Source organism: Pieris napi, chromosome 6, assembly GCF_905475465.1.
Source record: "Pieris napi chromosome 6, ilPieNapi1.2, whole genome shotgun sequence".
In the NCBI taxonomy this organism is placed as follows: domain Eukaryota; kingdom Metazoa; phylum Arthropoda; class Insecta; order Lepidoptera; family Pieridae; genus Pieris; species Pieris napi.
Genome location: NC_062239.1, coordinates 8,225,532 through 8,245,228, shown reverse-complemented (window position 1 = coordinate 8,245,228; position 19,697 = coordinate 8,225,532). Strand labels below are relative to the sequence as shown.

Genomic DNA, 19,697 nt, shown 5'->3' with positions numbered 1-19,697 from the left:
AGTAAAACAGTATGTACTTTTAATATTTATTCTTTATAGATTTAACAAAATAATAACTTAAAATACTTCTATAGAAATAGCAATTCCTTTTGCGCACAAAAGTATATTTCGACCTTTCGTCAGTTAAATTACTCATATTTATCTCCACAATACACTGAAACAAATCTAGTTCCAAGAGTTGTGCAATAATTTATCGTATTTGAAGTACAGTGCTCAAGTGGAGATTGTGACTTGAGTTACTTGATAAACAATGTTCGACAGTGATCTATTAATACGATTATATTTTGTCGTACATCTCACTAAACATACATTAGTACCACATTCCGTAAAAATTACATTTAAAAAGTATTCAGTGTATTGTTAGCAAATAAAATTCATACACAAAAAAAATATTTTGCCCAAAGCGCCATCTAGTGCGTGCTTTTAGCTTAGACATTCTGCTTTTAATGGAAAATAAATAATATAACTCACAAACACAAACAATTCTTAATCACGTATTACAAGAAAATATACAATTGTAATAATATATTCTGTAGTAAAATTTCTGGAAAACTCATTTCTAGCGGCGACATTTTAATAAATATGGACAGGTACTTTCATTTTTCTAAATTTGTTTTTAATTTATTCTTTGAAACCTATTATAAAATTATCCGTCATTTATTACCTAATTACACAAAAATATCTATGTGCAATATAGTACAGTTGTGTCTGCTGCTAATTTCTTGATCCTTTTCTTAAGTCGAGTTCGCCTAATATACGGTTGTTTGAGATGTACTGTATTGACGTGCACTTTGACACTGTTGGATTGGGCGAAGGCTTTTCCGCACACTTTACATTTGTACGGCCTCTCACCAGTGTGACACTGAAAAAAAAATTACGGAAATAAAAATTATTACTAAATTTAACTTTTTTTAACGAATTTTACAATTAAGATTAAATTAACCAAAAATTAAGGTTTTTATTTGTAAATACTATAAGGCTCAGATAGCTATGAGATACTTAATACCAATCTCATATAAAATACCATGTCACTACAGCATTTAGGGTCTCAGATTTGTGCATTTGTTTCGTAATTTTTTTAATAGCCAAGTTGGTGATCACTCTTTTGTTCACACGACGTCAACTTTTTGGGTCTAAAGGTGCGTACAGACTATGTAACATATTATATAACTTGTGTTTTATAACACGTCCACATTATGTAACCTTGTTATTCAACATTATAACATAAAACAATACTGTACACATTAGGATAACAATGTTATTTAACCATTGTCGTTTGTCGTTCTCCAGTGCTATCCACAATGTCGACATGAGAGGACGTTTTGCTGGCTGGGGCAGCGACTATTGTAATTTTAAATAAAAAAGAAAAACAAAAAACGTAGATGCTGGGTTCATATCAATAACATAACAATATAAGATTGTGGTACATATCAATAACATGTTTTATAACATTCAGTGTCCACATTATCTGAAACATGTTGTATAACATGTTATGTTATATAGTCTGTACGCACCCTTAGGCAAGTTTCCCCACGATGTTTTGCATCACCGTAGAAACGAGTGTAAATGCAAACACAGATAATCCATCCAGAACCTTCGATCTCCAGGGTGAGTCGCACACTGAACACTCCAAATAATCTCATATGTGAAATAATTCAAGATAATAATTAATCGTTTACTTAAATGCGCTATCCCGATATTGACCTTACGGCTTCAAATAAAAAAAAGCTATATAATCTATTTATTACGGAAGACTAAACTAAACCGCAGGGCACTGCTAGTTAATATAAAACATGAAAAACTTACTCGAAAATGCCTATCCAGAGCCGTTTTCACCTTGAACCCTTTACCACAATCGCTGCAAATAAAGGGCCGCTCGTCAGAATGCCATCTCTCGTGCATCTGAAGATTGGTTTTGTTCGAAAAAACTTTGTCGCATTCGTTGCATTTGAAGGGTACTTCACCATTATGGATCCGCTTGTGAATGGTTAAGAATGAGTTTTTCTGAAATGTTATGTTAAGTTATAAAACGAGTGATTGCTTTTCTTACGTGTTCTTCACGAGAACTCGGCTACGGAGGCTTATCTTTATTTATTTCGTAATCCTACAGCTAACATAAATTATATACAGCAAAAACAATTATACTAAAAAATAACCAACGATAGGATACATAAAATATACATTAAAAAAAATTTTTAATGTATATTTTTTCTCATTACAAAAATTATTTTTTATTTACATGAGAAATTTAATATTAAGTATATACGAACGAGATACACGTCGTCATCAGCTAGCCCAATTTTAGTCTAATGGGCCCATTCTGATGTGTGTCTTTAATGCCCTTTTGAACTGATCAAACACGCCAATGCAATGTTACGAACCTTAGACGGCAACCGATTAAACAATTGCACACCCTCATACCTAATAGATCTCTTTAAATAATTTGTGCGCGGCTTTGGCAAGATAAGCAAACTCGCTCGACGAGTATTGCGTGTAGTGGTGTATTTGATTTTATTAAATGATAAGTTACTATGTAGAGAGTTATTTAAATTTTTTTTAATAAGGATACAGGTACTATAAACATATAGTTGTTTAATCGTCATAATTTTAGTTTCTTGGTAGATTTTATTAGTAGGTGTTAAAAAATTGTATCTGAATAGTGCTTTTATTAATTTATTTTGTAGTGTTTGTATTGTAGAAATTTTGTTTTTGCATGCTGTACCCCATATTTCAATTAGGTATATGAAATGTGGCTTGACTAAACAATTATAGATCAAATGACGTACAGATTGCGGAATGCATTTAGATATTGACCAAAATCTGCCTATAAGTGATTTTAGTTTGGTAATTATGTGTGATATATGAAAGTTCCATTTTAAATTTGTATCCATTCTAAGACCCAGATATTTCTCCCAAACTACGTAATACCTAATTCGGGTGTGTTGTGTGATGGTGCGAAAGTGTGGGTGTGTGATAAAGGTTATTTTGCGCTATGGATATTCGTAATACCTAACATTTTATTGATTTTAAATACGTAGATACTTTAAATTTTTTCCGACGTCAAGACAGAATCTATCATCTTGCCGTCAAAGCACTTTTAAAGGTTTCAGGTATCACCAAACCGTTACGACTACCTTTTTTTATACGTCGCCAACGCACTTGAGAACCTTCTATAAAAGCCTGCACGTTTCTTCCTCACATTAAAAAACTCCACTTATTGATGAATTTAAACAGTACACCAAATCTAATCTAATCCTGGATATCTCTGTCGTTTAAAATATTCTTACCCGGAATGATTTTCCACAGATATCACAGATATATTTCTTCTCTACGGGATAATCGTCATTGGGATGGTCCCGTCTGAAGTGCGACCAGTACTGACGCGCGTTTGCTATTTCTTCAGAACACTGTAATAATTATATTATTTTTTGATACAAAACAAGACAATATATGTACATGCATAAATAATAGACATCCACGATGTTAGTCTCTCAATTATTGCTTTGATTTTTCACGGACTGTACTTTTAGACATTTTTAATGTGGTTTAAAGAGATTACTACCAATTTTCTACAGATTTTAACTGACTTAAAAAAAATAGGTCTTGTTCTAATTAGATAAGGTTTGATGTTGAAAGACTAATTTCAAATCAAGCTTTCGAAACAAGTATATTGCAATGAGAAATATAATATTAGAAATATCTAACATTCATCAAAACCAGTGCAGTAGTTATTGAGGTATAAATACCTAGGTATTTTTTTTTCTTTTGAAAGTGACAGGTATTTTAAGAAAAAGTCAGTAAGAAACTGGGTCACCACACAACACACACACACACAACACACACACACACACCACACACACCCACCATCATAACACAAATGTGGTATAATTGTGGGTAAGGTTAATACGTGAATAACATGTTTTTCCACTTCTGTTTAGTTTCAAATACGCCCACAGAGTGCTAACCAAGTTTTTATACATTATCATTTTTCGTGTTGTTTGGTTTACATTCGCTTTCTATACTCATCCAATTTTTACTACTAGAGATTGATAATTCAATCTGTTTTTGTACACCATCTTTGGGAGGATAGATCGGTATTTTTGGATAGATATTTGTATGAATATGACAGATCGACGCTTTCTATAAAATATCTTTGAATTTAACTGATACAATTTTGACATCTATCAATCGAAATTTGATCTCTTCCCAATTTTGACCGATTGGCAATTGTTGCGGTGCTGTTTTATAGTGAAATATATACCTAGCACGCGTTAGTCGATAAAAATCAAGATAGAAGCTCAAATAAGTACGTACAAGCAAGCATTTCGTGGGCCAAGTTCGACTGTCCGACTTCTCTTTGTATCGCTTGAGTAACGCCTTACCCGCTTTGTGCCTGTGCGCAGTACGCGAGTGTACCCGCAATTCGTCAATACTAGAGAACTTTTCACCGCATTCGCGACATCCGTTTCTGAAACAATCTAATATATACAATTCTCGTGTCACAATGTTAGTTATCATACTCCTCCGAAACGGCTTGACCGATTTTTATATGCATATTCAGTAAGTCTGAGAATCGGCTACTATCTATATTTCAACCCCCGAAATGATAAGGGGTGTCCACCCCAATTTTTTTTTGTTTTTATTGTTTTATTATACAGCATACAAAAATAGATACAACCCCTAATGTTCACCCCTCTACGATCAACCCTTATTTTTTATTTTTGTAGATAGCTATTTTTATTGAACTAAAATAATATTTCCTAGAAATATACATGGCAAAACAAATGTTTACCGGGTCATGTTTTTATGCATAATTTATAATAATAAATTGATTTATGTAATAATTTATATTAAAACTATAACTTTAGTTTAAATTAATCTTAATTGCAAACTTACTTCTTTTCAGATTCCACGATATGTTTTTTCGCAGTCGCCATATGCCGATTGTAAGCCTCACATGACGCAAACTTCATGTCGCATACTGAGCAGTATGGAAGATCCTCGTTGTCTTCATTTAGGTCCTAATTACAACTAATTGGATAAAAGTAAAATCAACCGTGATCTGGTCGAAGTATATCAATGCAATATATAAAATAACAAGGAAACCAAAATAAAAATAAGAAAGAACTTCGAATGGTGTTTTTCTATTTCTCGTATTTTCTGTACTAGTAGTGTTGCCCAAATGCAAGACCAAGACGAGACTTAGGCCAGTCTTGGTATTGTCTTGCGTCAATACACCTGGTCTCGGTCTTGGTATTGGTATTGCGCTCTCAGTCTTGGTCTTGGTCTTGATCTTGCAGCAAGAGTCTCGCAAGTCTCGCAAGACTTGCAAATACCTATTTGCCTATTGCTATTTGTGGGGGCTTGCGGGCTATCCTGGAGCATTCACCAATGTACAATGTTCATCAACCAATAATAGCAGGCAGGCTACAGGCATTGTGTTGAGATTAGCAGATTTCATTGCAGTGTGCGTAGGTACATTTTTTAGGCAATTTGTCGTACTCGTGACTGGCGCGCTTTGCTACGTAGGTACTGTCGTTAAAGTATGTGTACCTAAGTAAGAAACGATGTAGGTACCTACTACAACAAAATTGTATTCCTTAGAAAAATAATCGTCGTACATACACGACGATTATTTTTATTTATTTATTAAATCATCGCTGAAGACAATAGTCGCTACTAGAGTAGGTACGATAGAAGTTGATAAACCGACACTGCAATTCTCGATGATTTTAAAACAAAATGCGTAAAGCAATATGACGTCGCTCATATTTGGAACTTTTCCACGTTTCAAGTTTGTTAAAATCACCCACTTCCAATTTTGCAGTGCAATGTCCTTTAAAAAGGTATAATAGGTAATCTATATATATATAAAAATGAAACCCGTTTTCCGTTGTCACGACATAACATGAAAACAGTTTGACCGATTTGTCTAATTTTTTTTAATAATATACCTTGAAGTACGAAGATGGTTCTTACGGAGAAAAATTAAAATAAAATTGAGTGAATCAGTCTAAAAACAACACTTTTCTATATTCCCATACAAAATATTCGTAATAATACTTAAAAGTGAATTTGAACTTTAATACCATAGCATAAAGTTCAAGTGTTAGTGGAGGGGTTCCGGGAAGGTAAATTTTTATTTTTTGACATAATGTATTTGTTGTCTTATCAATTTTCTTTTTTTATCTTACTAGCTAGACCGGTGTCCCGAATAGCAGAATAAGTATAAATATAAAGAATCGACTGTTAGGCGGTACGATGTTCGCCAGGCCAGCTAGTAATAATATAAACTAGGTATATTTTTATTACTTATAACAATTTTTATAAAATCTACCTATCCTTACGACTACATTCTTCCTTGCGAGGACAACATAATCTATTTGCGTCCGTTCTGAGCACCCGGAAACTTATTTTATTCTTTAGAACATGGGCAGTGGCGGCGACCTTTGACATGAAAGCGACGGCGGCAACACAAAGTCTAGAAGCGGACTAAATTTTTACCTATTTTGGTGGGGTTGTCGATGTTGGCATTAGCACAGAAAAATAAAATTAAGTAAACACAACGTTTATCCACTTTTTAATAACTAGGTATCCACGATAGAATATTTTTTCTACTAATTTCCTAAGGGTCGATTCGACCAAACTTCAATTTATACACGAGTAACTATACCAAGAATAATCTATTCCATGATTTTAATCTCGAGTAAATCCATAGTCGTTTGTCCACGTAATCGATAGTATAATTGCGCTAGGAATAACAATACGCGAATAGCAAGAAAATGGTGAACGAAAATAAAACTCGGCAAATAAATGTTGTTCTACAACGGGACAGTGTAAGAGCATACATCATGTCAACTCGATTTTGCCGTATTATAGTGTGAAAAAGTAGCTTTTAACAGGTGTCAAACGACAACAAAAAGTTTTTATTTCTTGTTTGTTTGAGGCTTTCGTCTAAACAGGAACTTCTGTTGAGCCCAGTTTTTTTAGAGAATTTCATTCTAATATTATAGAAAATAAAAAATCTAAAAATAAATAAATAAATAATAAATTGTTTAAACGTTTCATTATACAATGCCAGCCTATTAATGTAGTGCGTTGCGTTGACTTGAAATTAAAACACAGAACACATATTTGTGAAATGACAGAAATCAGCTGATTGGACTGACTGACGCCATTAAATTATTCTAGGAATAGCTGTTATTCCGTGCGAAACGGCGGTATAGTTACAATTCCCGAATAAGCCCACTATTCTTAGAATTTGTAGTTGGTAAAACGTAAAATTTATTTACTCTCGATTAACTGACGATTTATTCTAAGATTAAGATTTACTCTTGTTTGGTCGAATCGACCCTAAGTACTCAGTCTAAATATCTTTTTCATAATTTTTGTTTTTCAATAATATGTTGTGTGTAATTGTATGGTAAACTCTAAATCTTACTAGAGAGCTTTTTTAAAATAAACTTATTGAAAGCACTGACATGGCATATACACTTTTCAATCTTGCTGCTCACATTTTAGTACCTAGGTATCACTCACTATCTACCATTTACCGATATTAACAATGATTATTTCGAAATCAAAATATTCGCAATTCAATAGATGCAATACCTACTTAGTTATTAATTATCATCTCGCCCGACAGCTTTTAACGCTGTAGTGTTCGAATTCAAGCCAGTGTGAGAATGTATTTAAATAAAAAAAACTCAGGGCATTCAATTTATACCTACCTACTGCTGGGACATCTTCAAGGTCATTTAATTTTATACTGCTATACCAACCCTACCAAAATAGGTAAAAATTTGTGTGCCTCTGTCGGCGAATGCGGCGCTCAGTGTCAAATGCTGTGTTACACTTGTTGCAAACCGCGTCTTTGTCGGTAAATTATCAAATAAGTAGGTATTTAATACACCGACCGACCAACAGTTTATTCGCAGAACGTCACATTTCCCCAATCAACTTTGAACCTTAATTCTTTAGCGATAAACTTGAAAATCTGTTGAAGAAATTTGATAGATTGTAGTACCTTGATGTGCTGGCGTCTGTACCATAGTATTGGCTGCCGTAGAAACTGTTACTAGACCTACTCGACTCGCTGTTAGTTTTAAATTTTGCTAAATAGAAGAATAATATAAACTTTGAAACATAAGTTTCACACCTACATGATGTTTATATAATTTTGTTAACTATAATTTTAAGCACATACCAACCTACGAGTACTAACGTTAGATCTGCACATTAGACATTAACAAGCATAACATATTATTATAGGTAGATACCTACAAGGTATGAACTTTGCTAGAAAGTTATTAGGGAACAGATTTGTGAGTATTAACACGCTACCTACTTAATAAATTGTTGAAATATAATAAGTACTTACCTACCTAATCAATACAATACGTTTCAGGGTGCTTTCAGACGAGCGGCACGTTGCCAATTACAAATACAACTGCAGCCCTTAGTTTAGTGTTATGATTTGTGATACCTACGGTTTTGATACTGAGGAACGTTTCTCAAAATCGGGATTGAAACCAAATACCTACTTAATAACGCCCAAATCTCAGTTTGTCTTAACTGCAAGACGCAAGAGTCTTGCAGGCTTAAGTATTGTCTTGCTCAAGTCTTGCAGGGTTCAGTCTTGGTATTGGTCTTGCTATAATAAGGCGGTCTTGGTATTGGTCTTGGTCTTGCAAAAACGCAAGAACAAGACCAAGACTGCAAGACCAAGACCGATTTTGGGCAACACTATGTACTAGTAAATTCAATAATCTTATTTCAGTTATAAAGATGTAAAATAAGTCTTAGCAAAACATCCCAATAATTGTCTGTCTGTCACGAAAAACCGACACCCTGAATAACGGTCGGTAAAACAGTCTGGACCGCTAATTGGCGCTTGCTCTGTTTTATCAACAAGTTGCATTATCTGTCATGGCGTAGTGTTTTTCAGAGTCGTGGTTATTTAAACCCGAAAAAAACCCGTTCCAATATGATAAAAGACTTTGGCTATGTTCCGATATACACTGCGAGTACTGTATAGTGCTCCCACTGTTTAAAAATTCGTTCCGCTATGGAATGCCAGTATACAGCCGCAGCGTCCTAGGGAAATATATGACGTCACAAATCCCCGCTATACTTCTACTGCGAGCACTGGCGTTTTCGAGGTAAGGTACTCGCAGTGCTTTGATCACGTGATCAATCAAAACCACTTGAATGCCTAACGGCTGATATAACTTACAGTTTAATAACAAACATTTAAAATTCTAACTTACTTTCTTTGTAGTATTAATTCAATTGACAGTTAATATTAATATAGATTTTTTTAATGCGATAATACTCCAATAATAGTTTTTCTTGTTGAATTGAAAAACTTTGAAGCACTCATTTGAAAACTGTGTCGAAAAACGAAGCTGACTAGTATACTGGACTGCGTTCCGTTTTAAATTGTAACCAGTATAGCTGGCTATAGAGAAACGGTTTCACAGTATACTAAATTGACGGTACTCTGTACAGTGGTCGCAGTGTATATCGGAACATACCCATAGTTTCGATTGGAAGTGAACATTAACATGGACAAGAAAAATGTAAAAGAGGGAAACGTCCATCTAAAGTGCTCGAAGAAACTTATTACGCCAAAAAAGTATATATATAAGTAAGTATATAACTTCTAACGCGTTTTTTTTATATGAACATTGCTGGTCTATTACTTTAATTGTCTTTGGTTCTAAGTATAGACGTATATTGGTTCGTTAAATTATGTTACAACGTCGCTACTAAATAGCTCGAAACCCGAGAAACCGTACTTTCCACCCGTTAAGAAGTTAAAGGCAGACACATTGTATAACATTCTCATTTTGCGTCGGAAAGAAATAAGTTATGTACATACAGCGACACCACGATGCTTTAAATTCTTGTGCATTTTGAGACCGTGTTGTGACAAGAAGGAGTATCCGCAGTGAGGGCAGATGTAGTCCGATGGGTGCTTTATTCGGACGTGGCTGAGGTACGACGTCCATTGGCTGTAACAATATTAATAATAAGAATAACTTTTCACCATTTTTTTTTTCTTAAAGACAATTCACACCAATTGACCGAGTTCCATGCTAAGCTGGTAAAGCTTGAGTTATGGGTACTAGGCAACGGATATACATACATATTATAGATATATAAATACATATTAAAACACCCAAGACCTAAGCACAAAACCAAATGCTCATCACATCGATGTTCGTCTCAGCCGGGGATCGAACCAGGGGTACTAACCACTAGACCAATGAGTCGTCAAATACCATTACCACGCCTATCTTCACAAAATTGCTCTTACTCTCAATATCCATGCCGGCGAAGTAAATTTTTATTTTACGAAAACACAGCTTTCAACTAAACATTATATATAACATTTAATGGCAATAAGTTTTAACAAATTAGTGTTTATTTTGTTGTTTAAAGTTTTTAAATAATAAGAAGAAAAACAAAAAAACCAACGGGACTGGTAAGGCAGATGTTGACAGGTCATAATGGATTCTCATTGTTCACAGATTTAAAATTAAACAAAATACAGCCAAACAGACGGTAGTACATGTCCTGACAGACGGTCCAACGTATGGCAACTAAAGGTACAACACAGAACAAATTATAGGAATAAACATAACAGAAACTTCCTTCCCAAAAGTTGCTGTACATTTTATAGAAATAAGTAGTACTTAATCATACTTATTACAAATGCTATTATGCTATTGGTATACACAAACGTTACTTAATGCCTCCGACGACATTATAGCCAAAGAAAAAAAGAGATATAGAACTAATTGGTCAAAGCACCAAGTCTTTTCTATGAAGATTAGCAAAAAGATTGCCATCTTTAGCCAAGGATAAGACGAAGATAGAAATTATTATTTTAAAAGTATATATTTAGTGCGCGAGAGAAGTACCGACGGTACATTTAACAATTTAACCTCTATTCTATAGATTATGTATCTGTTATAATATAGTAGTATTTGTGCGTTTTCCAATTACAGAGCATTATGCGACTCAGTGCCGCACAATGCCGCATAATGCTTAAGCTTAATTGGAACGTGAATTAGTTTTCAAATGCATCAGCAGAGTGCGCTAAGTCAGTGTTGACAAAAAAAATGTTCTGAATAGAGTTAGCAACCTCATTAATGTATACATAATGTGGTAAACTTTACATCATTGACGTTTTGAGTAATTTCTTTTAATGATTTCTAAAAAAAATAAATACTTTTTCAAAACCATTGCAATGTTTACAAAACTATAATCCTGTAAAATAAATTTGTTTACAGATCCGAATTTTAAAATAAAATTGTATTCATATTTTCAATGTGGAATATAAAAAAAGTAACTATTTATTTTATATTTCTATTTTTTTTTTTGCAGTTTGAAATAACTTTAATTATTTTCAAAATCTACGAGGAAACGAAAGCCTTACAAATTTTTCAACAATAAATAATATTTACTATAAACGAAAATTTCGATAAATGCCAACTTAAAGAAAAACACTGGTAAATTTTATGTCACTGTGTTGGTATTAATTGCGAGAAGCAATTGTGCGAAGCGTTGCTGTAGTTGGAACATTCAACGTTGAGCATTATACCGCATAATGCGCTCTAGTGCTGCAATTGGAAAACGCACTTTATAATTTTACTTGACATATAAACATACACTCTGAAATGTACTATTGATTTTATTCCAACGTTACTAAGAGGTTGAATGAAAATTGAATTACAATGAATTCATTATTCTAATACCCGCCTAAAACTTTGTTAATGATTTATTAAAAAGAAACGAAAAATCATGTATATAGTTAGGTAGGTTAGGTAAGGTAGATAAATTTCATGCAATGTAGAAATTTTGTTGATATACATAAAAGTATATTCACTCACGAAAACATTTCTTCGCAATGTGGACACTGGTACAAAACCCCTTGATGCCAGAATATGTGATTCCAACCTTGTGATCTGAAATACATATAGTCAAACTGTTAAATAGTTTCGATATATAAATTAAAAAAAAACAAAAAAAAATGTTTACCAGTTATATTGTATATTTTCCTGGACTAAGAAATGTTTATTTATTCTATAAAATATATAATAGTATTATAATACTTATGATAATACTCACGTAGTTCGCGAAACGTATGAACAGTATTTGCATTTATACTTCTTGGCGTGATACATCATGTGATTTTTAAGACGACGTTTTGATTTAAAGCGCAACTTACAGATTTTACACTGCGCCATTCCTGACGACTGAAAGTAAAAATATATTCTATTTGCATAAAGTTATGATAAAATGTATTCTGATATCATACATGAGAAAGCATCTTTTAAAGGGAAACTTTTATTACATCGTCTCAAACTTTTTCGTCTGTGTGTTGCATGTCGCATGACGGTCGGCCAAGGAGTAGGGATAAAGGCGCTCGTCATAGCAGCCAACGCCAATATGGCGGCGCCTATAGTTCGCAGCAGCTGACCGTGTAGTGTTTAGACTATTATTTAATATGTGTATATAATCTAAATAGTTGTTAAATATTATGTATCGTACTCTCTAAGACACAGAGTTCAATAAAAATATTAGTTGGAGACTTAGTCTATTTTTATTATTTCCCATTATCATTCCAATTTTCCAAATATCAAATTAAGATTCATGAAGCGATTTTTATACCCTTAATGGAATATTATTCCAAAATTTTTTAGTTAAATGTCTATGATGTAAAAAAAAGTTTCACTTTTACCGTGGTTTCATAAAACCACACAATCCTTGTTTTGTAGTATATTTACAGCAAATTTAAGAAAGATGTCTCTGAAGCTTTTGTTCAATATTATTTCTTTGAAGTTTGTTTTTGTTATGTTCATTCAATAAATAGATCGATAGTTCATCATTTGTTTTATTGTAGTGTCTTTTTTATTTAAAATATTTTGTATGAAGTAAATATCAAATAAATTGGTGACGTCAAATAACGTCTAAATTTATTGACCGATAACTATCGAACAAAACGCGCCATCGTTTCGTTTACAAGTTATTTTCTCAGGCCTGTGATATTTAGTCAGCTTAATTGTGTCATGGTTAAGCCACAAATCAATATAATGTAAGAGTCACAATCCACAACTTAGAAGAGCATAATATAACATACCACATCATGTTTCTTCATATGGTGTTGCCAAGTTTGCGGGTCCAAAAATACTTTAAAACACAACTCGCATTTAAATGGTGCAGTTTCGTAACTTTCTGTATCTTTACGTTTTCTTATCTCTTCTTTTTGTTCTTCTTCCTAAAAAAACATTATTTAAGATCAATCATACAAAAGTGGTGGTGTAAGAACATATTAAACTTATTTATGGAATTAATCATTTTAGATTATCAAGTACAAATAACAAAGGCGACCTTTAAATAAACATCTCATGATACTAGCCATAGTACGAGGCGTGTATTTAAAGTAAGGTCTCCAAGGCCACCGTATCGCCGCAAGTAGCGCTAGGTGAAATCCGGCAACACTGTTGTATACGTGTGGCCCCCCTCCACAAGTCGACATCTGGGTGTCCTAAACATTAGGATTTAGGACGCTCACTCTCGACGTAGCAGCCGTTTGCGATGGAGTTACCGGTTGTCGCTCCCGCTAGGTGCGAGTTACGTTCAGTCATTAAGTTTTTACACGCAAAAAAAATTCCACCTATAGAAATTCATCGTCAATTGGAAGAAGTGTATGGTGAGAAATGTATGGATGTGAAAAATGTTCGAAAATGGTGTAGAGAATTTTCTGCTGTCCGCCGTTCATGACGAGGAGCGCAGCGGCATGCCGTCACAATCCGATGAAACAGTGCGGAAAGTTGAAGAGCTTGAGCTGAAAGATCGCAGGTTGACTCTCAATGAGTTGGCCGAAAAACTTCAAGATGTGTGCAGTAGAGACTCTATTCATTCAATTTTGGTGAATAATAATCTGCAATACCGTCTCTAACAATAGGCCAACAAAACAACGTCACTCATTACGGAATTTGGTTGGGATGTGTTGGACCACCCTCCTTACAGTCCCGACGTCGCCCCTAGTGACTTCCACATGTTTCCTGCCCTGAAGAAACATCTAGGAGGAATGAAATTTGCGAATGATGAAGAGGTGCATGAACAGTGGCGTAGCTACCTAGGGGCTAGGCGGGGCAGTGCCCCGGGGCCCTCAAGGTCAGGGGGCCCTCGAATCCTTACAAGAAATCTCGATCGTTCTGAACTTTTGGAAATTTCTCCCATTTTCAAAATAAATATGACAGGTTGCAACCCCACTTAAATCAAAACATTAATTTGAGAGAAATTCAAAAGATATGCCTAAGGAATTCCCAAAATTTCGGCTACAGTTTATTGTATAACTCGAATTAGATAGCAATTGAAAACAAAACCGCATCAAGCCTGGATTTAAACGAAGTCATTGATACTTTTGCTAAAACTAGATTTTTTTTAAATATAATTGTTATTTAGTCAGTTGGTAGGTAGTCCCGACCTTATTAATAAACCCTTGAATCTTCTCTATGTTGTTACTGTTTAATATATTTTTACCTGCCCTGCACAAATAAGCTTAAGTAGCTTAGCATTTTAAAAGTATTTGTATATTTCATATTTTTATTTGATAAAACCTAATCAGTTTACATAGCAGTGGGGCCCCATTTTTTTAATTTGCCCCAGGGCCCTTGGTCACCTAGCCACGCCACTGTGCATGAAGCGGTCATTTCGTTCCTGCGCGAGGCGGCGGGATCATGGTTCGAGGAGGGGATACAAAAGTTTGTCGTACGAATGTAGAAACTCATCGAAGTGAATGGCGATTATATAGAAAAATAGCTTAGATTTCAAACTTTACAGCAATGTATTAAACTTTGTAAATACATGTTATTTAACGTGAAAAAAATAAATGGAGACCTTACTTTAAATACACGCCTCGTAGTTGAAATTTGTACTTGTTTTTGGTTTATATACGAATGACGCTTTAGGTAAAAATTCTGCAAAGAAAATTAATAAACCTATTTGTTGTGGTAGAATTACTTGTCAGATGTTCATTTCTTTATCATAACATATTATATTAATGCCATATTGCGTAAACATGATATGAGTTGCAAAGTCAATTTTATTTGTGATAAAGTGGTAGACAACAAAAATATTTTTGCCAGAACCGCATAAAAAATATATTTTTTCTGTACAATAGTTACCGTAAATGTGATGACGTCGACATAGTTCTCAAAATTAAAATCTTCAATTTGCTTTGGCTGAATAACATCCTTTCTTAAAAGTTGGACTGGTTTCTTGAATACTTTTACAGATTTTTTTAATTTCGAGGTTCTTGGTTGCTAAAAAATTTGGTTGTTATAATGATACACACCCTTGATACAATGGTTATGGGAAAAAGAGATGTTGTAGATTTTTGAGTTTGTTTGCATACACCATCAAATAAGTGCTAATTGTGCACATAGAAAAAAAGTCAAATGCACCCTGAGGTGCATTTGACTTTTTTTCTATGTATATAACCCTGAGGTTAAGGGTCACACTATGGCCACAAGACCAACACACACAAGACTTTCCTCTCATCCAACTATATAATATATTGTTATAAATGTTTAAAAGTAAACTACTATTATGGTAAAAATTTAAAAGATTAGAAATAGAACTGATTAAATTCAGACAGTTTCTATATTTGTGACTGTATACCTCCACTGTTTCTTCGTTTGACTCATCATTTGACTGTTTGTTTATTATCATCTCATTTTCAATATTTGTCATACTACTATCTATTGCAATATCCTCCTCATCACTTAACCAATCTATGTAACTTTCTTCAATATCACTATTTAGATTTTCAGAAGAATCTTCTTTAACTAAATCATAAAAACCTAAACAACTATCTGTATTGTCGAAATCACAGCTATTGTCCACAGACATATCTTCATTTTCCATTATATCTACAACTCCATCAGGAAAAATATTGATTGAAAAACCATTAAAAACACTCAAACCGGATTCGAAATAAGACATTTTCTTTTGCATTTTTTTAATGGTATTCTCTGTAATCTGAAATTTATAGTAGAAAACTTTTAGCATATCATTAGAGATCATTAGAGAATCAATTTATTATTTTTAGTACTATTATTATATTTAGTGCAGAAATTATAGAATGAGGATAGTTAATATAAATGTTTAAAAGGTAAAACAAAACAATATCTATATTGCAAAATAATCTATCCATACACACCTTGCCATAAGTATTTAGAACACCCTGCAACACTTCTAGACCTTTAAGGCTTTTCTGTCTAAATATATAGAATTTCTTCAATAAAGCAGCACATTCATAACAAAAATAACCCGGCATTTCATTCTCACTAATCTGAAATTCCATAGTAAACATACAATAGAAAATTAATGCTTACGGTTATGTTATTATATTTTAAGACTTACATTCAAACCAGTTATTATTTCGTAATAAACTCCCAAAAAGTTCGAGTGTAAATTCTCTAGCCTCAAGTTCATTTGTAAGCAAATCCTACAAGCTTTTACTTTTCCCATTGTATACAATGTTGATATTCCTTGTCGTTTACACTTCGATACACATATTAAATCTCCATAGTTACGTCCGTCAACCCTGTAGTTTAGGCTACTTTAAATCAAAAGATGTAATTTTAAATGACAACAATAATAAGTTGAAATTTTGAACAACAACAATTTTGATTAATAGCCTCTTTCGGAAATGTCAATTTAAGTAATAGAATGGTTGCCACAGACTAGGAAGACTAGACTGATTAGAGATGAACTCTATTTACTACCCCAACAGTCGACCTACACAAGATCAAGACAAGCATTTTAAAATGAAACCAATAAACAAAAAACACACACACGCATGAAATAAGTATATAAAATATATACAATCTTTATGAAGGATTGTTATAAACTATAGGTCTACCAGAATCTGATGGCAATTGTTTTTGGTTTGGCTTCAAATTTCCTTTAAAAAGTGATGAAAATGTCGAAGAAAACTCTTCGATCGCAAGCAAGACATATTGTTTTCAATGTTTATCAAAGAATACTTGGTCAACAAGATGCAGAACATACACAATCATCGATATTGAGCCATGTGCAAGCGTTGACTGGTTAGTAGGAATGACACGTCTTGATAGTTTGGTTTATGGGATTTTTCGTGTGTATTATATTATGTACTTATACTAAACTTTGGTTTATTTCAGGGGTTTCTTATACTACAAATAAACTTGGATAGTTTTGATTTATAATTGATCAGAAACAAGATAAATGAGTTGTACACTGTTTATTTCTCTCAAATAGGGATCGATGAATGGCGAAAATCTTGTGAACATGTTATAAAAATTGAAAATCAGTTCATAGAACAAGATCGGTTAATTGAGATGCAGGAGGAAAGGTTTATTATAAATACTTCTTTGAAGACTTTTATATGGATGTGCAGTATTTGGAACCATTTTCAAGTTCTTAATTAATTAATAAACTCATGAACAGAGTAATTGGAGTTTTCATCTAAATTTCAAACCCCACATTGGATAAATTTTTATATTTGCATTTATCACACACAGAATCAGCCGCTATAAGGGAAAAAAAGTATCAAAACGTTTTAGGGTCGTTCTTCTTTTAAACCTACAATTTGATAAAGCTTTAGCTCAATTTTTAAAATAAAAATATAAAGCTTTCTTGGCAGTTTATATATATATTCTGATAGCAGATTTTCTATTCTATTGGAAAAAGTGGTTTGCCGAGATGTTTACAGATTTCTGTACGATTTTCTAGGCCTGAAAGAAAAATTCGACAAAAAAATTTGTTATTTCGGCACGAAATCTTTTATTTTATTCTATCGAATACTCTTTGTCAAATAACTTGTACTTTTGTAATACATTAATTAACTAAATGAGCTTTTAGAAAACATATTAATATAATACATTTGTATGTATAAAATATGTTTTATTCGTGACCTAATACCACTCCGTCACATTTTCTGCTAATATAAATGTATTTTTTGCTATAAATCAATTTTTACTATCATTTAAAAATAAATACCAATATCACAGATAGCAATATAATCAAATAATTTAAATATAAATTTTAAATGTTGCACTAGTCATAACAAAATATATAAAAGACAAAAATAATTTTCCTATCAGGAGACAACATCGTGACGGAGTTTGATATTCTAGGGGATACCAGGCTGCGTTTTGGTATAAAACAGGTTTATTTTTCTAAAATAATTTATTTTGTTATACATCTTTTCAGTCTTCATCATTGTCATATAAAATAACATGAGATCGAACTTAGATAATTATTGAAATCACATTTGAGAACCTTTAGAATAAGAGATTCATATTTTAGTAAATTAAATGACTACTCATTCGTTTTAAGTAATTAAAGTCTAGTATAGCTTGACATCAAATTAACGTTTCCAAAAACATAAAATAAAATAATCATTAAGCCATTGATAGAAAGTCTTATTTTTCGAATATTGATAGTGGCTCTTCGAACTAGAAATATTGTCTCTTCCCTTTTTATTAACATTCGGAGCCTGGAGTGTTTGGTGAGAAGTACCGCAGACAGCAGTTTGATCAGTTGGATCTTTCGTTTTAAGCGTGGCGAAAGGCTGATCTTCATTGGTTGATTCATCTGGGCTGGATTATGTATACATAATATCGTAAAATCTTTTTCGGGGCACTTTAATTGTGTTCATAATATCAGTGAGCATGAAATCTTCCACATCATGAATTATATCGTCTTCTTTTTCGTTAGATAAGAACACGCCCACAGTATATATATAGGCAGAGGCTGATAAATTTAGAATAAGACAACAACGTCGTAAGAACAGAATTGTTCACAGCAACAACTAAATACCCTATGGTTTAAGACGAGTTTCCGTGAACATTTGGTGGACTTGCTTTGTTCCTTTCAGGGGCACAATATTATTTGGAATCGTTGTTGCTACCTTTTCTAAGTCTTAGTCTGTCAAAATGAACCGTTTAAATTTGTTGGCATCTTGAAAGTGGATAAGAATTGGAACATCTGCAATATAGTTTCCTCTACCTACTATGGCGTTTCATTGTCCCTCCAACCATCAGAAGCTCCTTTTCCATGCCCTGATTCAAAGAAGTTCCAGGATATTTGGCGAAACCCATATTCTTCGAAAAAATTGTTTGCCATTAGGTAAAAGTGTGACAGAGTTGACATGTGACGTAGGGGTAAAAACTTGTTGCTAAGTCGATAACATTTAAAAGCTGACATAGAATTTATAATTTACTCATTGACAACAAAATATTTCTTATAACGTAAGAGTAGACAAAAAAAGTAACAATAATAATTATATTTTGAATCCATTACTTACGTGACGAAGCGGTAGCCGAATAAAAACACACACCTTCTGTCACAGCTTTCGAACGATTGACGCGCTGACTTTTGATCTCATAGGGGAAAATGTACCAAAGGGGGAAGGAGGTCTAAACCTTCAATCACAGGCCACAAAGACGAGCGGCACAAACGCGTATTTCGAAGGACAACCCACGTGACAGAATTTACAAAATAAAACACCAGGCAGTAGGAGACAAGTATTTGATATTTTTTAAATATTTTATTAAAAGTGATAAAAAATAATGGTTGATATTACATGATAGGCAATATATTTAGGAGCTATAAGATATTTTTATGTTTTG

General features: G+C 33.2%; 1 protein-coding gene and 1 long non-coding RNA gene across 2 annotated transcripts; one reads left to right on the top strand and one right to left on the bottom strand.

Moving 5' to 3' along the window:
* Positions 1 to 17: 17 nt before the first annotated feature.
* LOC125050329 (zinc finger protein 678-like) lies at positions 18 to 16,835 on the bottom strand. The gene is made up of 13 exons (XM_047650085.1): positions 16,444 to 16,835; positions 16,241 to 16,372; positions 15,700 to 16,059; positions 15,204 to 15,341; positions 13,151 to 13,288; positions 12,139 to 12,266; positions 11,901 to 11,975; positions 9,884 to 10,016; positions 4,897 to 5,021; positions 4,315 to 4,468; positions 3,288 to 3,407; positions 1,807 to 2,004; positions 18 to 862 (listed from the first exon to the last, which is right to left on the bottom strand). Exons 1-13 carry the CDS (start codon positions 16,549 to 16,551, stop codon positions 683 to 685), a joined length of 1,989 nt encoding a protein of 662 aa, XP_047506041.1. The 5' UTR covers positions 16,552 to 16,835; the 3' UTR covers positions 18 to 682.
* A 130-nt stretch (positions 16,836 to 16,965) lies between these two features.
* On the top strand, positions 16,966 to 17,699 carry LOC125050330. The gene is made up of 2 exons (XR_007117130.1): positions 16,966 to 17,132; positions 17,226 to 17,699. It is a non-coding gene; the product is annotated as an uncharacterized LOC125050330 (long non-coding RNA).
* Positions 17,700 to 19,697: the final 1,998 nt, after the last annotated feature.